At 53.3% G+C, this 19,417-nt stretch overlaps 1 protein-coding gene across 6 annotated transcripts in view; it reads left to right on the forward strand.

Annotated features, from left to right (window-relative positions):
* Window positions 1-8,997: 8,997 nt before the first annotated feature.
* Window positions 8,998-19,417, forward strand: part of RPS6KA1 (ribosomal protein S6 kinase A1) — a 41,597-nt gene continuing 31,177 nt past the window's right edge. Inside the window, exons 1-2 of one of the 6 annotated variants that reach the window (XM_040586976.1) lie at window positions 8,998-9,134; window positions 15,175-15,219. In XM_040586976.1, the coding sequence (XP_040442910.1) occupies window positions 9,072-9,134; window positions 15,175-15,219 (108 nt within the window). In that variant the 5' untranslated portion in view covers window positions 8,998-9,071. Of the gene's footprint in view, window positions 9,135-15,172; window positions 15,220-15,299; window positions 15,365-19,417 lie in introns of those variants that run through there. The other 5 variants (XR_005826893.1, XM_040586981.1, XM_040586983.1 and 2 more) reach the window with 5 other exon arrangements.

Here is a 19,417-nt window from a genome sequence, read left to right on the forward strand (position 1 = left end):
GCAAGGCAAGGATGAGCCAGCCTTAAATTGAGTTTATGGTTTGGTTTTGGGGAGGAAAACAACAGCTTGGCCCAGAACTGGGGATGCTGATAGACCTTTTCCTCCTGACACTCACATTGCTGGTTGGACTGGCAGCCCCACGGCCGCCTGAGCCAGCAACTGCCTGGGCTGAAGTGTACTGGCCCCAGCTAGGTTATATTCCATATATATATATATTAAAAAAATATATGGCTTGCCCACGTGAGTAAACAGATTGTTTAAGATAAAGTGCCCCAATGTCATCCCAAGGTCCTTCTCGCGCACCATGCTCGGCGCTGGGTATGTGTCTTCGGTGCCGGTGCGTGCCAGGGCGGCAAGAAGTGCAGCGATGCGTTTCTGGGAGCCCAGGTGGTGGGTTCCTGCCCACCGTGAAGCAGCTCGTCCCGCAGCCAGGCGGAGGTGAGGGCCAAGCGGTGCCGTCGCCCTCGGTGCAGCCAAGCGGCAGCAGCTCCCGTGCGCGGTTGCCTTGGGCAAGGCTGTGCAATTCCGGGCTTCCCTCCCAAGAGGGAATCTTCCCGCATCGCCACCTCGCCCACTCGGGTTCTGCAGATTTTTTGCATTTCAGACATGGTCCCCATCTTACACTGTGAGGCACATAACTTGGTTTTCCCCATGACGGGTGCTGAGAACTGCAGCATCGTCAGGAATAACTCACTGCTGCTCTGGGCAGGCTGCTTTGCTTTCTGACACAACCCTTTCACTGCACTAAACAATTAATTTCTAAGACCACAGCGATGATATTTAAATCCATCCGTCTCTTCCTCTTCTGAAGCGCTTCTGTTGGCGGATGAGCTCGTGCCAGGAGTGAGCTGGTGACCCTGTAGAAGGGTTGTTTATCTGTTGGTGATGGGCTCCCATATTCATTTCCAAGGAGCGGGCAAACAGCTGCCAAAAAAACGCTTTCTGTCTCTGTTGATCAATATTACCTTTCAACAAGTATGTGGTGTTACCGAGTGTTAACAGCTATAATAGCACTACGTTTCTTAACGCTATTTTAAGGACTGTAGCATACCCCAGAGTCCTTGTATTCGAGAGGAGACTTTTGAGTTAAATAACGTTTCATCAGTTGTTATTTATTATCCATTTCCCACGCGCTGACCCTACTCCCACCGTATCTCACGCTGGACCACTTCCACAGGACATTTATCTCCAACATTATATTAGTGGCTTCTGAGGCTGAGGGGGGAAAATGATTCTGGGCAGACTGCAAATAGCAAAATAAGACAGCAGGTCTGGCCAGGGCTTTCCGAAGGGAGGTTGTGAGCAAATATCCGATTTCCCACAGGAGAAGGGCAAAAGGAGTCGCTACCTGCCGTGCAAGTCTCTTTTTTTTGCTGTCACTGAAGTCAGCAGCAAAACTCAAACCAGCTTCCAGAGTCGGAACCTTTCAAAATGCTGAATGCCTCTGGCAAAGCAAAACCTTTAGTGATATAACGTAGCGTGCACCGAGGCTTTTATTTATGTCACTGTCGGGTGACGAGGTATCTGTTGCATCAAGTTTTTACTTTGTAAATCACCATTCCTCTGCGGATGGAGATGCCCCTGCGAGCAGAGCAGCGGCCAGCGAGATGGCAGGTCCCACCAATGGTGGGGACACATCCCTTGAGCACGTGGGTGCTGGAGGTTTTTCTGTGCCTTCAGCGGTCTTTGATTATTTTATTTTTTTTTAATGTGCTTATTTTATGAATTCTTGAGTATGAATGTTGGGACACATTTCTCTAAAAAATATATATTTTTTTAGTAACACTTTACCATCTGAGCGGCACTACCCTCCCTCTTTGCAGCGACAGAGGAAAGACACAGCCGCAGCATGACAAAGAGATGGCTTTTGATCACACGGTGCCCACAAAGTTTCTTGGCAGAAAACGTAAGCTTTGTGCTTTTGATCTTAGAAATTATCTTTCCTGAGCAATTCTGGAATACGACAGTGAAATGAGAGCAGCACGCAAGAATCAGGCAGGTGGATTTCTAGCTTGCTAATGGAAAACCCTTTGGGCTGAGCTTTGAATGCCTGTATGGGCGCTAGAGAGTGATTCTGAAAGAGGATTTTTCTAGTTAAGGATCAAGTGGTTCCTCCCTCATCAGCAGAGGTGTAAGTACTCCAGGTAAACGCACCGAGAAATGCTCCAAGCCTCTCCTCAGAGAGCCAGAAAAGGCCCAGTCCTCACCTTTCTAATATAAACCACAAGTGCCTCTCTTGGAGAGAAGAATGCCTAAAGAGCAGTCTCCAAGCTCCTTTCTTTTGCTCATCGTGAAGGTGAGAGGAGGAAAAGAGCAATGTGAATAGTCAAGCAGCAAATTACCAACCACATGTCTTTCCGCACCGTTTTACGGCGTGCTGTGAGACATGCAAAACTGCAAAATACCGAAGAGCCTCACTAACTGCAGAACCCGTTTGGGTTTTTTGTTGTTGTAACGCTGATGAGGGCCAGACAGGTTCCTGTTTGCCAAGTAACTGGGTTTCTGACATCCCTGAACCCGTTGTGCCTTTTGTTCGCTCCCCAACAAGGAAACCATTGAGCACCGTGTAGGTGTATCTGCTGCCGGACCGTGCAAGCCAGCTGAGTCGTAGCCTTGCAGCTGCGCTGCCTGGATCAGTTTCTAAAAGACAGAAAACAAGAATTACTAGAAGCTGGAGACCTGCTTCCCTCTCCCTAAATGATGAAGGCATCTCTTTCCCACAGCTCTCTAACTAAGAACCTCGTGCTTGTATTTTGGCTTCCTACCTAGTGCAATTGGCTATTATGCCAAAATACTCCCAGTCAGGATCATTTCTCATCTTTTGGAAGTTTATTTCTCTGGTTATTTTTGGGGACGTGGCTTTTCAAGACTGGGTGTCTGCAACAGGCTCTGTTTCGTAAGAGGGCTGAGAAGTAAAATGCTGCTAGTCATGGGTGTATCAGTCTTAAATCAGAAATAAAGTTTGGGTTTTCCACTAAGGAAAATAGTCTATTGGGGGTCTTTAGGCTTCTCATCAGGATTTCTGAAATGCACTTCCAATTTTTCTTTTCCTTCTTTTTTTTTTTTTTTTTTTTTTTTTTAAACTTTGAAAGATGGCATCCCAAGCTGTGGAATGGGGTAATTAGGAACGGGTATTTGTGTGTGCCCTCTATTAAGCAGGACCAGACTTGTTCAGCTGCATGATGTAGGCTTGAGACTGCGAACGCTGGAATGACATTTCCCTCTCGCTGGAGCTGGGTTTCTGTTGAAATGTGCTTTTGTTTTCCCCTACCCTGTCTGGAGAAACTGGGACCCGTGTGCTCTGTAAGTAGCACAAAACTGAGGGCATCTATTTGTATCCACTTAAAAGCCCCATCGCTTGTTTACAAGTTCTTAGGTCTAAAAGAACCATAAACCCGACTGTGCTTAGCGCTGCTGTTTGCTCAGCTTCTCCCTGCCGAGGGGACAGTGAACACAGGCCCGGCAGTTTCGCTTCTGTTTACACTTTCTGATAGTTTTCTCTTTCATGTTATCACTCCCTCGCACAGTGCTACACCGAAATAAACTACAAACGTACCCGTGTGCTAATTAAAAAAAAAAAAAAATTCTGGATGACTCGCTGGAAATAACTTACCACCTGGGCTGCAAATCTGCTTTAAAAATTAACAAACAAACAAACAAAAAACCCAACCCAAAGCAATCGCTTGTGTTTTAGATGGGGGTTTTTAAAAGCCTTTTTCCAGTGTAGCTGGAGCCAGGCTTGACCCTCTGGGGTTTTGGCACAAGAGCTGAAGTGGCTGGAGCCGGCTGAGCTCTGGGGGTGCTCAGACAGCAGCAAGAGCGTGTGGCTGGTGGAGTCCGAGGGTCATGGCTTGTCCTGAATCCAAAAGGCTCGGGCAGAGCAAAGCTGAACGGGCTGTGAACGCAGCCCCTCTGCGGTCCCTGGGCATAGGCAAAGGTTAGGGGAGGACCAGATGCATTTGGGCAGAGCATCGTCAGGCTTGCATAGCTCAAATACCAGCAAGGCCAGTCAGCTCCCACCCTCCCCCCAGATGATGTTGAGAAGAGATGATGAAACAGATGATTTTTCTCCTCTGGCTTGGGTGTGAAGGGTTGTGTTCTGCACGGGAGCAGGAGCAGACCACCACTTGTTCCTTTGCATCCAGGAAAGGGAAGGTAACTGATACAGGAGACCGACAGCGATTGTATCCATGACAACCAGCAGATACGGCCTCGCTGCCTGGCAGCTCCTTCCCCATCACCCCCTCTGCCTTCCCAGGGCCAGCCCAGCTCAAACAGCCCCTCTTCTCAAGTCAGTGTTCCTCAGAGAGGTGCAAAAATCACAAACTGAGCATCTTTCCCGGAGCCAACAGTTTCACCACATCTGCTGGCAAAACTCTCCCTGGCTTGAGCTGGGTGTGCTTCGCCCCGGGAGCTGTTTCAGAAGAGGGGGGCCGTGGGGGGCCGGCGTGGTTTACAGCAGCAGCAGGAAGGTGGGCTTAGCAGGCTGAGAGTTTGCAGAACCGGCAGGCAGAATGCAGCGTGCTCTGCAAAAGAAGGATTTTCAGATGTGCTGGATGCCTTCAGAAATGCAAGGGAGCGGAGCAGGGCAGCGTGATGCTCACCCCTGCGGGAAGCATCGGCAGAGGGTGAAGGCGTTTGCTGCGTGAATGAGCCTTCAGCCCGCAGAAACCCCGGCACCCCGCACTGCTCTCATCCCGCTGCCTGCTCGCTGTGGCTGCTGCCTTCCAACCCTGCCTGGACCTGCCTGGGAAAACGCCGGCATCTGAGGCAGCTGCAATCGCACGCGGCACTAAGGGATGGAAAGAAATTTGTTGGAAAAGCAAAAAGCCATCCTGCTGTTACACACAGCCCGAGCTTCTCGTTTCCAGGGCCCCTGCTTTATATCTTCGATGTGATGTTTGTGCCACGCTAAGGAAAAATGTGTCTCTGGGATCAAAACAAGGTGATCTATCCTCTCGTTCTTCCTAGTGGCAAAACAAAGCAGAAGAGGCAAGGAAATAAGATTGTGAGTTGAGTGCTGGGGCTTAGGAGACAGGACATGGAGTTCAAGTTCTGCCCTGGCAACATATTGAAAACATGACTCGGTTTCCCCATTAGTACAGCGGGGATAACATTGAGCTACAGAACCGATTAGTCAAACTTCAAAATACAAAGAGGGTTGCTGCGAGCTCTGATTAAACGTCTGTTTTAGCGTAAACACAAAGCAGATTACACAAGTCTGTAAATTGTCGCAGGCGTTTGGGACTCAGCCTCGCGTGTTCTCGTGCCTGCGAGCTTTTTGCATTTCCTTGTATGTGTAAAAGCAGCGTAGCCCAGGGCAGGCAGCGAACGGGAGATGCTCCCTGGCTTCCGTAAGAAGAAGGAATATGGTGAGCCGTGGGAGCGCCGGGTCACTGTCTGGTTAGGTGGACAATTGCCTGGGCAGCTTTTGGAATCATAAGCAAAAGTTGGATCTGGTGATGTGGGTAAGAACCGGTCTCGGTACTGCCTGCTTTGGAAGTGCTTCTTTGGGGGTAACTGGCCTAATGAGCGTGTCAGCCCTGCTGGAAAGGAAAACGTTACCCACCAAAAGCCAGCCAGCTGCAGAGGCAAAAATATCTACAGTCGTATTTGAGGAGGATTTGCTGTTTTAAAAACTGCAGCATTTTGAATTTTCAGCAAATGCAATAGTGACAAAAGGGCCGCCCGGCGGATCTGTTTACCACAGCAGCAGCTCTCCCCAGCCTGCAACTGTCTCAGAAAAAATATGTTCTAATCACTGTATTTAGCCGTGACAGTCACCCAAACAGCAGACTCCGCGGCTCAGCTCCGAAGAACGCTGTTTGTACCCTGCGTTCAGGATAGGGGCTGCATTTTGTAGCTGTTCTTTGACTAGGAAATAATAAACCCTGGGGGGAGACCACTGCCTCATTTCTCTCACCCAAACGTCCCGCCCCAGGCTCCCCAGCAATCTTGCGTAGCACATTTCACATTCTGTTAATTAATTCAGCGTTATCTGGTGCAGGAGCCGAGGGAAGGTCGGTCTGACAACAGGTAGCTTCTGCCAGCAGCTTCTCTCGCTCCCTGAGAGACCTCAGCTTGTCTGCCCGGCGCGGCTGCTGCCTTACTGAGGTGTTCACTAGGCTTTTTCAGGGGGTGTCAGTATAATACTGAGGATGCTGTAGAGCTACCTCAGCAAAAACCTCAACTATATTTAATAAAAGTAGCTGCAGTGATGCATGGAATAATCATGCACAAATAGTTGGCGGTCTCCCCAATATCTTCCATTTGCTGTTTTCTTAAAAGAAGCGGGCGGGATAATTTGGTCATTTTATTTAGGTGCAGTGGCACCCCTGGGTTTGGAGCCACCTTTTCCTTCCAGCCTAAAGAAGCCATTGCTCCATAAAGCTTTGTAATTCCTGTCTTTGATCAAGTTCACGGTCAGCCTGCCTGTCTTTCTGCTGTGAAATATGAAGGACTTGCTGCATCTCGATGGACCTGCCAGGGGGTGGATGCAGCAGCAGTTCCCATCTCCCCTCTCCAAACTGCGGCAGGTCCCACTCCGCCTTTCCTGGGCTCCTCCGGGCATCGCTGCAGCCTTTCCCTGTGACCTTGGCCGTGCCCTTGCCTTTCTGTCAGTCCCTGTACCACCCTATAACTTTTCAACATCTCAAAAGTAATTAATCTGTAACTTTTTTTTTTTTTTTTTTTTTAGCTGTTTATAATAACAGTCCTGACCTTGGAGTCAGCAGTTTCCCAGAAGTTAATGACCAGCCTGGCTGAGCCTGCTCAGCACCTGATCCTGCCCTGCATAACCCGCCTTGGGAGCTGGGAGGTGTTTGGTGGGTTCCTGGTGGGAAATGGCCTTTGTGGCTGGCACGAAATAATTTTCCTGATGGGAAATGGCCTTTGTGCCTGGCGTAACGGCTTCAATATCGCCCGCGGGCTTGTCACCCCAGTGGGAAGCTCCAGGTGCACTGGGATGCGATGCCCAAAGGTGGGATTCATGGGGCCTGGCATTAAAGCGTGGCAGGTCACCGAGCAGTGTCTGGGTTTATTCTCCTTCTGGAAAGGAGGCAGGAGCACTGTCCCGCGCTCCCCTCCCTCCCATTCCCACTCCAGACCTGCCTGATGTGTGCAGGGCAGGAGGAAAGGGAGATGCGTTCTGCAAACAGACGAAGAAGGTAGATGGGATGCCGGTATTGCCATCGTGGCATTATCGATGCCGTTCGAAGCAGGTTGCAGCAGCTGGAGGATGGATGTAAGCAGACGGCACGCCGCGTGCCCGGCAATAAGGGGAAATTATGGGTAGCTTTGGAGCCGAATGAATGACTCGCCACAAGAGCTGCTTCAGCTTGCTCCAACGCTAAGTGACATGAGTTTAATTGGCTATAACAGGACCTCACTTAGTACCAGTCGGGTGGATTCGTGTTATTTAATGCCTTCATCTGGGGCTCCAACACTTACGGCACAGAGGGGGGCTCCGCGCGCAGGACCTGGAGGCAGCAGTTCCCAGGCTTGGCTCAAACACCATCACTGTGGGAACTTTCCTTGCTCGATTCCCCCCACATGCCAAAAAGGTGACAGCCCCCGCCTGAATCACGAACAGGTCCTGATGATGATTTACAGATTAGCTTCAAGTGCTGTGAAGATTATCTGCAATTTTTCCAAGACCTGAGCTCTAATTCAGCTTTTTTGGCGCTGGCTGCCCTCTCCAAGCAGGCTGAGGGCTGCACCGGGCTGCTGCCCTGGGGATGCGACCCCAGCAGCCTGTGCTTTCACTCGGGCTCATTAAATATTTCCAGCCACACCTTGATGAAGTCAGCCCTTAGCCATGCATCCTTTCAAAATGATTTTTTTTTTCTCTTTAACGATTTTATAACGAAACATAAAAACACAGTGCTTTGGGTAGAATGTGAGTAGAAAAAAAAAATCATTTTCTAATAGGGGAAACCCTGGTGGGTGAGGACGGCGTGAATTACCGACACTGGTGCTTAAGGCATCTTTCCTCGGAGGCTCTCTGAGCACCCTGGAAAGGTGGGTATGGTTTTTATCCATGGTTGGGTTGTTTGTGGGTTTTTTTTGGGGGGAGGGGGGGGTGTTAAACTGCAGGCGGTGATGAGCGGTGACTCATTGCACATCTCAAACTTGGAATCCGGATTTCCCAGAGCAGTTTCCTGCTTGAAGCAGGGATCTGAACTGTGTCACCGAGTTTATCCCGGCCACCTCTGCTGCTGGTGATGCTGCACAGAGCTGGGCATCCCAGCAGGGAGAACCAGATCCTCTTCCCAAGGCCCAGAAGAGCCGGACGCTCGGTGCCAGCTGTTTTCAAGGAGACATCCCGGTTCCTGGAGCCTTGGGGGGTTCCCTTGGTGGACACCAGTATAGCGGCTGCTCCTCTCGCCTCGCAGGGAGTGGGCAGCAGCCCCCCAGCTTCACAAGCTGTTGGCATCCCAGATATTGCACCGTGCAGCAGGGGGAGGAAGGGACACACGCACCCCCAAAGGGACCCCCTCTTAAGGGGACATCCCCCGGAGGGAACTCCCCCTTGAAGGGACCACCCCCACCCCCCCTTGAAGGGACACCCCCCCAAAGGGACCTCCTCTTGAAGGGACACCCTCCCGGAGGGACTCCCCTCCCTTGAAGGGACCACACACCCCCTTGAAGGGACACCCCCCCAAAGGGACCCCCTTTTGAAGGGACATCCCCCCCTCCAAAGGGAACCCCCTTGAAGGGACACACGCACCCCCAAAGGGACCCCCTCTTGAAGGGACACCCCCCGGAGGGAACTCCCCCTTGAAGGGACACCCCTCCTCAAGGGACCCCCCCTCCCTTGAAGGGACCACACACCCCCTTGAAGGGACACCCACCCCCACCCCCCTCGTTGCCCGCGGAAGGACGCGTGTGCCATGGCGCCCCGCTCGGCACCGCCACCCCCTGCCCGGGGGGCGCCTTAGGGCGGGGTCCCACCGCCCCGCCCCGCCCCCCCGCTCGGGGGCGGAGCCGCCCCGCCCCGCCGCTCCCGGCCCGGCCCGGGGAGCCGGTGGCCAGCGCCGCGCCCGCCAGCCCCGCGGGGCACCGGCGGCAGCATGCCGCTCGCCCAGCTGCCCGAGCCCTGGCCCGCCATGGAGCTGGTGCATCTGGACACGGAGGTGAGCAGGACACCGGTCCCCCCGGCCGAGGGCGGGGGGGGGGGCTCCGGGCCGCGCGCACCCCCCCCGCAGCATCCCGGGGGGCTCCGCCGAACAAAGGAGCGGCCGGCCTGGCTTCCCCGGCGGGGCTGCCGGGACCCCCACCCCGGGGGGCGGCTGGGGGAGGCTGGGGGCTCGGGGAGGGGGGGGTCGGGCCGTGCGGGCCGGGCTCGGCGGCGGCAGCCTGCCGGCACGCGCGCTCCGGCGGGGGCAACCGGGAAGGAGCAAATGGCCCGCGGTCTGGGGTCGCCCCCGCTCCTCGGCTGCTCGCCCAGGCCTGCGGCTCAAACTCCGAGCCCGCTCCTGCGGCACTTGGCAGCCTCTGCGCTGCCCCCCCCCCGCTCTGCGCCGTCCCAGCCGGGTGTGCAGGATGGTGCCCAGCGCCCGTCCGCGTCTGCAGGCGAGTGCCACGGCCCCGCGGGGGTTTGCTCAGACTTCGGTGCTTTCCCATGGCTTTGGCCGGGTTCGGTGCTGCCCCGCTCCTCCGGCACGCCTAGGGATGTCGCGGTGGTCAATTGGTCACATTTGCTGGTTCCTATTTGAAGTCGCCTCTTGGGCGATCTCGGATCTGTGCTTCCAGTGGTGGCAGCGTGGCACCGGGCAGCAGGGGGGTCTGCAGCCATCGGGGCGAGGTTGCCCAGTTTCCATCGGCCACCCAGTTTCTATCGGCCAGGTACAGCGTGGCATCTCCCAGAGACCCCCGGTGTGGGCAGGGTGCTGTGCCGAGGGGCCGTGGGTGCTGGCGCGAGGGTGTGGTGGGCTGTGCTTGGGGCACGGGGATGGGTTTGGGCTCGAAGGTGGGAGAGGAGGGAATTCCTGCGGTGACTTGATCGCGATTCCTGGGACCACGTCGTGTGCTCAGCGCTGGGTGTAGATATCGCTGGCAGGGAGGGCTCTTTATTTGGGATTTCTCCATTCCCAAGTGGGAATAGAGCCTGGGAAGCCAGGAAATGCAACTGGTCACGGGAGGCAGCGAACGCCAGTGCCCTGGGCGGCGAATGCCATGGGTGAGATTGATTTACTGCTTAATCCCAGGTCTCCCAGGTGCTGGGCAGGCGCTGTGTCAGCATCACGGGATCTCGCGGCCGGGGGGATCCGGTGTAGCTCTTGGCTCAGGTCAGCGGTGAAGGTGATGGTGGCAGCCATGAGGGCTGTTTTCCCCATTGCATTGGTAACGGGTGTGTTAATTGTGAATGGAACTGGGAGGGTCTGGCCCTGGCCTCTGTGCTGTCCCCTTCCCCCACCTCGGCCGGGGGTCAGGGTCAGGAGCCGCTTGCAGGTGATATTGCTGCGGGTCAGTCTTTCCACATTGCAAGTGGGACGCTAGCAACTTACCTGCCTTTATTTTTAGGTTTGCAAGTATGTGCATTCGATGTGTTCGTTCAGTGAGGAAAGTAACACAGACGTTAGTCGCTGCTCAAGGTGGCTGCCACCACCGGGGCTGGACATTCCAGGTTCCCTGAGATCCAGCAGCAGAAGGAGACTAAGGGCTTGGGGCAGTTTTGCACATTGAGGCTAAAATCATCAAGGGTAGGGGCCCAAGGAGAAAGTTTTCACCACTCCTGGGCAAGGTGGCACCGCTGGGAAACCGAGGAGACTCTTCTGGAATGCCAGTTACGTCAGTCACCCTGGGATCGCTGCCATCCAGGTTAGGAACTGGCTTCCTCCAACCTTTGCTTTCTGAGTCACGGAGCAGAGGTGCTGTCACCGCGCTGGCGGAGGCATCGGTCCTATTGTGAAGGGGTTTGGGGTTTTTCCACTGGGTCCTATTGTGAAGGGGGTTGGGGTTTTTCCACTGTGCTCCAGAAGCGTTTTCTATCTCTGCTGGGGACAGATCCCAGCCGGTGCCCCTTGTCCCGGCCTGCCGGAATCCAGCCCAGAGCTGTGCTGGGGAGACGTGTGGCAGTGGGAGCTTGCGCTGATCCCCTGCAGGAGGCAAGTCCCTGTGTCCTGGGCACTGAGCTAGCTGCAAAACACTTCTTCCTTCCCCCAGCTCCCTGTCGTTCTCTCGGCTGCTTATTTTATTCAGAATATTGCTTATGTAGTAGAAAAACCTGGCTGGGGCAGAGTACAAGCAATAGTAGAGTGGAATGACTTCATCACCATAGCGATGGATACTGTCATTGCGCTGTGCTTTGCTTTAAACTCTTGTTACACAAACGAGCGACACAACTGACAGGGGGTTACACCAAACCCAACTACTTCACACTAATTATTTTTGCCTGTATATGTGCATCGTCCTTTACTGAGTAGGAGCTGTTAATGAATAACTATCTTTTTCAAGCATCTTAGCTGAACGGTGCATAAAACGACAATCAAAAGATAGGAGAGGAAGCCGAGCAACTGTTGTCTCTGCTGTGCCTCATGCGTGAACTGCTCGGTCTGTTTGGGCTACTGAGTTCTTCTGGAGACCTTTATTTTTGTAGGATTATTTCCTTTCTCTGAGCTGCAACAGGCGAAATCCATAAATTCCACTTTAATAATAATAATAATGATAATGATAAAAATAAAATGCCTTGTTCTTGTGTCAGACTAGGAGAAGCTCTGGGGCGAGGGGTTTCTTCCCCCTCTCCGTCCTGCTCCAGTGCTTCCCAGTTCAGCCAGCTGGGTGAAAGAGCATCTCTGGGTACCTGGTGCCCTTGTCGTGTTGTATTTGGGCGTCTCCAAAGTGACTAGTCAAACCCCAGAGGTCCAGAAATAGCAGCAGGCAGCTTTTCTAACAGAGCTGTTGATAATCCAGGGTGGCTTGTGCGAATGGCACTAACTACAGGGTGCAGCCCTCGCTGGTGGCAGGAGTGGGCACCGTCTCACACGGTCCTGCTGGGGTGCAACTCGTCGGGGTTTCAGATCAGAGCGGCACTGACCTGTTCTCTAAATTGTTCCCTGTGCTGCGGATTATGTGGAATTAAAGGGATTTAAAATGCAAGATGTCCGAAGATAAATATCTCCCAAGTTCAGCCCGGCTGGCAGTTGCGTAACGGAAGGTGTTTGTTCTCCAGGACACTTCCCTGCGTGCTATGGAGGAAGCTCCTCGGGGCAGCATGTGCGCGGAAGGGCTTTGGTACCTGCCGGGCAGTTCTAGCTGGCACTGCTCAGCAGTGCCCTCGCTGTGGCTGCCGCTCCACGTGCCCATCAGATTAGCTCCTAATCCCCGTTTCTGCTCGCCCCAGTGTGGGGCTGGCCGGCAAGCTGCAGGGACAGGCTGCTGGCCCCCGCTGAGGCTCATGCTGCTGCCTTCATGGTAGCCCAAGCTCATTATGGTGCGGGTACCCCAGGGACGGAGCTGTGCCTCCCTCCTGCAGCGGGTATTGTCTGCTTGTGCCGGCAGGGAGATCTTTGGGGTGGCTCTCGAGGCAGGATGGTCAGGAGGCTCCTCTCCAACGGCGGGAACAACGTGCTGGAAGAGGGTGTCTGGCAGGGAGGCAGACACACACGCGCTCGCTAACTCGCTGTGCGTGGCGTGCAGGGGAGTGCAGACATAAAACATTTTAAAGAGACAAATGTCAAACCAAGAAACCCGCAAACCATCTCAGCTCTACTTACCACGCAGTGAGTGGCTGTATTTTATCTCGGGAGGTGATGAGCCCGGATCTGTGAGTGTGTTTACATCCTGGATGCTTACAAATGGCTCTTCAATTCCATATGAGGGAATAAGGACTGGGTTTGCTCTGGGGTAGAAGGAAGGCGCTTGGCTCTAAATACTGCAGTTCTCTCCTTACCCATCTGCCTTATGTTCGCTTGAGAAAGTGACTGTTCCATCAGGAGCTTCATCCCTCTAAAACCATGGGCCTACATGCCCAGGAAACCTCCCTGGCACGGACACTGCTCTCTTTCTTTCCACATCCCCTCCCGCCCCAGGTAGGATGGATTTCTGTCAACAGCAGCATGTAGGACAAGTGTCTCTCGGGGTCAGGAGCTGATCAAACGCAGCACCCAGGTCTGGTGGGCCCGGAGGAGCACCCGGTGCCTCCTGACTTATCCTTGGAGCTGGGGGGTTGGACAGACCCTGTGTTCATTCGCTGTGTGCTGGTGTCCCCTGGGGAATGACAGAGCTTGTCCCATGCGTCAGCTCACCCCTCTCCTGGCTGCGCCTTGCAGCTCTGTTCTCCAGCCCGTGAGCAAGGCACTGCTTCCCTCTGGCCAACATGGACATTCCACTTCTCAGGCTGGTTTAGAGATAAAGAGCCCTCCCTGAGCTACGGTTTGGGTTAGCAGCCAGTTAGGAATTGGGGATCAGTGCCGGCTGAGCCGGTAAACACGAGCTTGTTTCCAAGTCTGGTTATCTTGAGCGCAGCGTCTCCCTGCTCTCTGTGGAGGCTGTGCGTAAACACAAAGGCTTACTTCACGTCAGAGGTATTCTTCATGCTAACGGCACCAAGAGCTCCATGTAAACATCAGGGCAACACTCCTCTGGCAGAACTCGGTGTGCTTGCTTTTTTTTTTTAAAAAAAAAAAAAAAAAAAAATTGCTTTTTTCAGTCATTGGCTGAAAATACTGAGGAGCTTAAGCCCAGTTTAAGTTGGTCCTAAGGTGAGTGATGGAGCTTGGAGTGGAGCCGTATAAATGTAAATATTGCAGGGCCAGTGTCAGGCCAAGGGGCAGGCGGTGGTCTCCCCGGCCAGTGGGGTGGTACTCGGCGTCCTGGTAGGACTGAGTTGTTCTGGGGGAGTGGAGACACCTGAAAATGAAGATGGATGGAGATTATTGCACTCACAAGAGTGTGAGCTTGGAAGCACCTGGTGAATGTTGTAGAGGGTGAGTGCAGCATCAGAGGGAGGTTTTCTCAGTGGCCCAAAAGCGCTTTCAAGACCCACAACTGCAAGTTTTGCTTAGAATTAAAAGGAAGTAAGTTAAATTTAGCCCAAGGGGGAGAAGGGGATAGTGTAGTCATAAGGCAGATGTCAGGCTGGTGTCCCCTCAGTTCTCCAGGGAAGGAGTTAGCTTTGCTCCTGTTAGATTCCTGCAAGGCTCTAAGATACAGTCATCTGAGGCTGAAATGCAATTGCATTGCAACTCTTCTCTTGGACCATAACATCTGAAGAGGAGTGAATACATTTGCTGTGTTCTTTCAAAGAAAGAGAGGAATCCCACGATTTTTTGGAGCCTGAGACTATAGTGCAAATTAGATGTCAAAGCAAAATCTTCTTGCCCTTGTTTTTCTCCACAGTCTGCAGAAAACCTTTTGTACGTGCTTATTCTGAGTATCGATGTCTAATTAAATCCCACCCACTTTTGCTCCTGCTGGTTCCTCCAGGCGCAGTGCTGTGCCAAACCCGATACGCCTTCGGCTCAGCGCGTGGTGTGACCGGCTGATGCTCCTCCAGGCGGTTCAGGTCACCCGCTGTGACTTTGTACAGAGCTCCAGCAGCAGAAGCTGGACTTGCCAGCCCCAGGTGGCCCAGAGCCAAGCAGGTGGTGCAGATTTCCTGCAGCGGTATCAGCTGCGATAGGGTAATAAATAACTGATAACTGTTCATACGAAAGCCAACGTCATGGCAAAATGGCTGATAACTGCACTCCAGCACTGCTTTGCTGTCTGTGCCTGATCTCCCCTCCTTGCTTCTCCCTGGGAGGGGGCAGCCACAGCATGGGTGCAGGGGGGGTGAGATGGTGCGACCACTCAGCTGGGTCTCTGGAGCAGTTCCTCTAGTCCCGAGGATGGGATTCCTGTACCCACCGCCCCAGGGACCCACGCCTGAGGAGTACAGGGGTGCCGTTCACCCCACGAGCGATGGTCAGTGTGTGAGCAGCCCTAATGATTTCATTTGGGGGTGTGGAGAGACTCTCTGGACGAGAGCCTTTTTTTGTTTTATTTTTTTTTTCTCAATCCTTGGCAGATAGTGTCCCCTAGGTATGTGGGGACTTGTACCATGTCTGAAAGTGGCGTCCCCCCCTGTTTGTCCTGCACGAAGGGCCCTCGGAGCCAACAGCCTTTGTAAGGGGGTGTAAGGAGCGGTCCCGTGCCCGGCATGTGCTAATGGCAGGTTCTTTTCCTTTGCAGAATGGGCAGGCTGCTCCAGAAGAAGGTGGGAATCCTCCATCCAAGGTAAAAATGCTCTGGGGTTACATCTTCAAGTCATCCCTCTGAGCTGCGTGGGGGGCGCGAACTGACTCGGTGAATGGCTTGGGGACGGCTGGTTCTAGATCCTGTAAGCTGCTGCTTTGTGATCTGGATGAGCACATGTGGGAAGGTGAGGGATTGGAGTAGGGGAAAAGATAAACCCTCTTTGTTCCTGCCTCTGTGGTCATCCAAACATATGTGGAAAGTTTCCCAAGGGGCCACCTCGGTCCAGCACGCGGGAGGTGGCCTAGAGGGCGAGGAGCGAGCATCTCTGGGGTTTTCCAGTGCTGTGCTTGCACCTTTCGTGTTGCGATCTTGCCAGGCAGGATGAGAAATACAAGAGTATTTGATGGTTTTGGCACGGCTGCCCTCGCTGAGCACCTGGTAGCTGTTTATTCTCTTGCCTTGGTGGGGCTGGGAGAAGCTCCGCTTCTGTCAAATTTGCCCTCTGCGTCCCCAGTGGCATCAGCTGGGAATGGTGGGGGGAACTGAGCTGCTGTTGTCCGCGTTTGGGCAAGGGTCTTAACCTGCCAGACCTTCTTCAGATACCTAAAGCCCTTCCAGCTCCACACATCAGCTTGATTTCTCTGTTGCAAGCCCTCTCCAAGCACGCGACTGCGGAGCGATGCTGTTCGTGTGGGCATTTCCTAACTGTGCCCGTAGCTCTCTGTCCTGCGAGACGCTGCAGCGTCAAAGAGCCGTCTCGGTACCTTGAAATCGTGAGCCTTTTAGGATTTCCTTTTCTGATCCGTACATACTGTACCCGTGAGGAATGACACAACATGTTGGATTTGGCCGGGCAGACCTTGCCGAACGGGTTGTCAGGAGTCCGTCCTGTGCCTTACCCTCAGCGAGTGCCCTGTAGCAGTTTCTCTCTCTGAATCATCGTCCCTGCTAAAGGCCAGGGGGGCTTATGGCATTGCTTTTCTGGTTGGTTACTGTCATATTTTTAGTAAAAGAAATTTAAACCTAAAAATCAATTGCCTACCTTTCAGCCAGTTGGGTTTTTTTGGGATCTTATGCTGGACTCCTAGCATTGCCCTTGCGTCTCACCTACCTGCTCTGCATTTCTGTCCCCGTTGCTGGGCTGGCACTTTTCCAGTGGCCTGCGGAGAAATCTGGCGTGGGTCAGATGAACTCAGGTCAATGAGACTGTGCACTTCCCTCCCCTGAGAACAGTGGTTTTACAGTTCTTCACTGTGCCTGCATCTCTGGCAAGGAAAACCGAAAGAAAATATCTCTCGTTTCTGGTTGGATTCCAGCTGGATTTCTAAGACTTGAGACTTTGCCTCTTTCATCTTCAAACACTTGGCTCAACTGCCCTCCTGTAAAGGCAGCTGAAGTATGTTGCTTTAAAAACAATCAAAGATATTTTTTTTTTTCTTTGAAGGACATCGCTGGGGCAAACCCTGGCTGATTCCATCTGTAGATGCAGCCCCACAGAAAGGTCATGCGATAGAGGCCAAGAAAGCGCTTGAGGTTCTCTCTGCTGCTCCGTGTCTGTCCCTCTGGGGGACACGGGCGTGAAGTCCCCATCACAGCTGGGGAGCTGGAGCCGCGCAGGGAAGGCACAAGACCCTTGTGCTACGTGCAGGTGTCCTGATTTCCACTTTTCCAAGGCACCGTGGGCAAAATGCCTGTGAGCGGTGTCCGACAATCCCATTTTCGGTAACCCTTGATCACACGGAGCCTGGCTACATCCTGAAATAACCTTGGTTGCGTTTTCCAAGTTTGTACAAGGTACGTTTGTGACTAGCACTGTCAAATGAAATCCCTGCTACGAACACAGACCTCCAACCTCAGGGCAGACCTGAGCCAGCTGCGATGCGGCGGTGGGGCAAGGCGGGCAGCGCGCTGAGCATCTGCGTATTTTCCTGTTCATTTTGGGGGTGGGCAGCAGCAGCAGCTTCTGGCACCGGTGCTGCCTACAGCAAGGGCTGAGGAAGGAGGAGTAAGCGGCAGTAGATGTTGGAGGTCGGCTGTTGCCAAGCTGAAGGTTGTTCAGGATCCCTCCCGTACCCCTCTGTTCTAGCTGTGTGTAGGGAGCTGTAAGGGGACGAGGCACCTCTATTCTGGGTTTGTACTTGCTATCCTTTTGCGGCTAATTCTGCGATCTCTTCTAAAAATAGCCTGAGGCAGCAAGGGTGGCGATTACTCAACACCCACGCAGAAGTGCCATCCCTCCCCTGTCCCTGTAAGTAGGATGCCGTCAGAAGTACAAGCGTTATTTGCCTGGGCAATAACCAAAGACACTTCACGAAGGAGGGAATCCAACAATTCCTCAAAAGAGTTGGGAACTCCGCAGCTGGGAGCACGAGACCGATGCAGTCTAATGCCTCTGTTGCCGCCTCACCTGCTGTGGTGGCACATGGGGGTCTTTGGTCTTTGGGCATGAAACGCGATGGCATGGTCACCGCAGAGGTGGCGAGGGGATGTTTCGGGCCAGGCTGGCTGCATTCTGGTACTTTCTAGCAGCCTCTGTAGCTCCAGCGCAGCTTCCTACCAAGGACAGCTGGTGCATTTCACAACTTCTTGTGGATTTCCACCTTTCAAGAACAATTGTGGTACACAAGTCCCTGCAAGCATCCTACCTCAGTGTGTTTATCTGAGTATCTTGGAAATGCCTGCAAGATCTTGCAGGTCGGGCAGAGAGCTGTCTGGAGCATCTGCCTCCCTTTGCACGGTCACAGGGAAAGGAGCCTGGGTGTGCAGTCAGGGCCATCTGAACAGCATTCCAGCTCTGTGGCCATAAGGAATTCCAAGCCAAACCCTCTCCTGACAGCGAGCACAAACCTAGATTGCTCACATGTACTGAAATCCTTGCCTATCTGGATGTTCCCAGCGTGTCCCTACTGTAAAAGTCTGCAATCTGCCCGGCAATTCTAGCCACATCCCTAAAATCAGATTGCGGATCCAATGCTGCATTGAACATTTGGCAAAGATAAAGTACAAGGATGGCTTTTTGCTTTCTTATTTCCCTCTCCTCTTTGGTCGTGGTGTTTGGCCCTGCCTAAATTAGATGTTGGCTTCAGGATAGCAGCAGCCCAGCTGGTGCAAGGTTTCAGCGCAGCGCCTGCAGGCTGCAGGACAGAAAAGCTCCTCTTCCACATTCGTATTGGTGGTAGAGGAGTAGGATGGATGCTCATGGAGCAGCATCTCCGCAGTGCAGAGAGCTCAGGGTCGGTTTTCTTCTTGTTCTGCTTCCTTTAACACAGCCTGGGCTGACGCCGCGAGTGCATCTCCTGCGACAGCCTGGGGGTAACCTCAGTTGCGTCTCTGTGCAGGTGGGGAGCAGGGAGGTCTCTCGCCTTGCTCGCAGGAGCTGCTCTGCCCCAGGGGCTCACCGCAGCGCGGTGCATTGGTCCCTAGGTACCGACACTCATCCTCTCATGTTCTTTAGGTTTTAATTGTCAGGTAGGCTGAAGATTGGTCCTTGTTCAGCTGGGGAACGGCGACAGAGGGCTTGGATTCAACAGAAAAAAGGAACCTCTCGTAATTGGGGTTTTACAGCCAGCTTGGCCGTGAGGTGAGCTTGTGGTCCCTGAAAGTGCCAAGTGTGAGGAATTATGCATGAAAGTACAACACCCAATTAGTGAAATCACTTCATAATGAAGAGCAGAGGAGTGGGTTTGCAGTGCTGAGTGTGCCCACTCCCTCTCTGGAGGTAACGCTGGTGCAGGCTGGGAGTGCTGATCAGCTTGTTCTTGGGTGATAATCACAGCGCGCGGTGAGAGCTGGGGAAGGGAATTAAGTAACCTCTTGCAGCTCCGCTTTGCACCGTAACAGAGATCCTTGAGTGCAGAGCGAGGGCTTTGCTCTGCTGCAGGCACCCGGCGTGAGGTGCCCTACCTGCTCGGTGGCTGTTAGGCAACAAACCGCAGTGGGAATGCAGTGAAGGGGAGGGCATGGCTCTTTCCCAGGTCTGTATAGCTCCTGCTGATCTGTTCTCGTGTCCTGATGGGTAACGCTTGCAGAAAGGTCCTCCCCTGCAGCTTCTTCAGCAAGGGATAGGCAGGAACCCTGGACACGGACACTTTTGGCCTGAGAAATAACCTGCATCACCAGTGTGAACATCAGTTTGTGTTGTTCTGGATGAAACACGCTGCTGTAACGCTCGAGTGATGACAAAGTGGAGTTGCAGTCACAGCTCCGAATTGTAATTCTTTGGGATGAGCTGGAGGAA

This window comes from Falco naumanni, chromosome 3 (assembly GCF_017639655.2).
Source record: "Falco naumanni isolate bFalNau1 chromosome 3, bFalNau1.pat, whole genome shotgun sequence".
NCBI lineage: Eukaryota > Metazoa > Chordata > Aves > Falconiformes > Falconidae > Falco > Falco naumanni.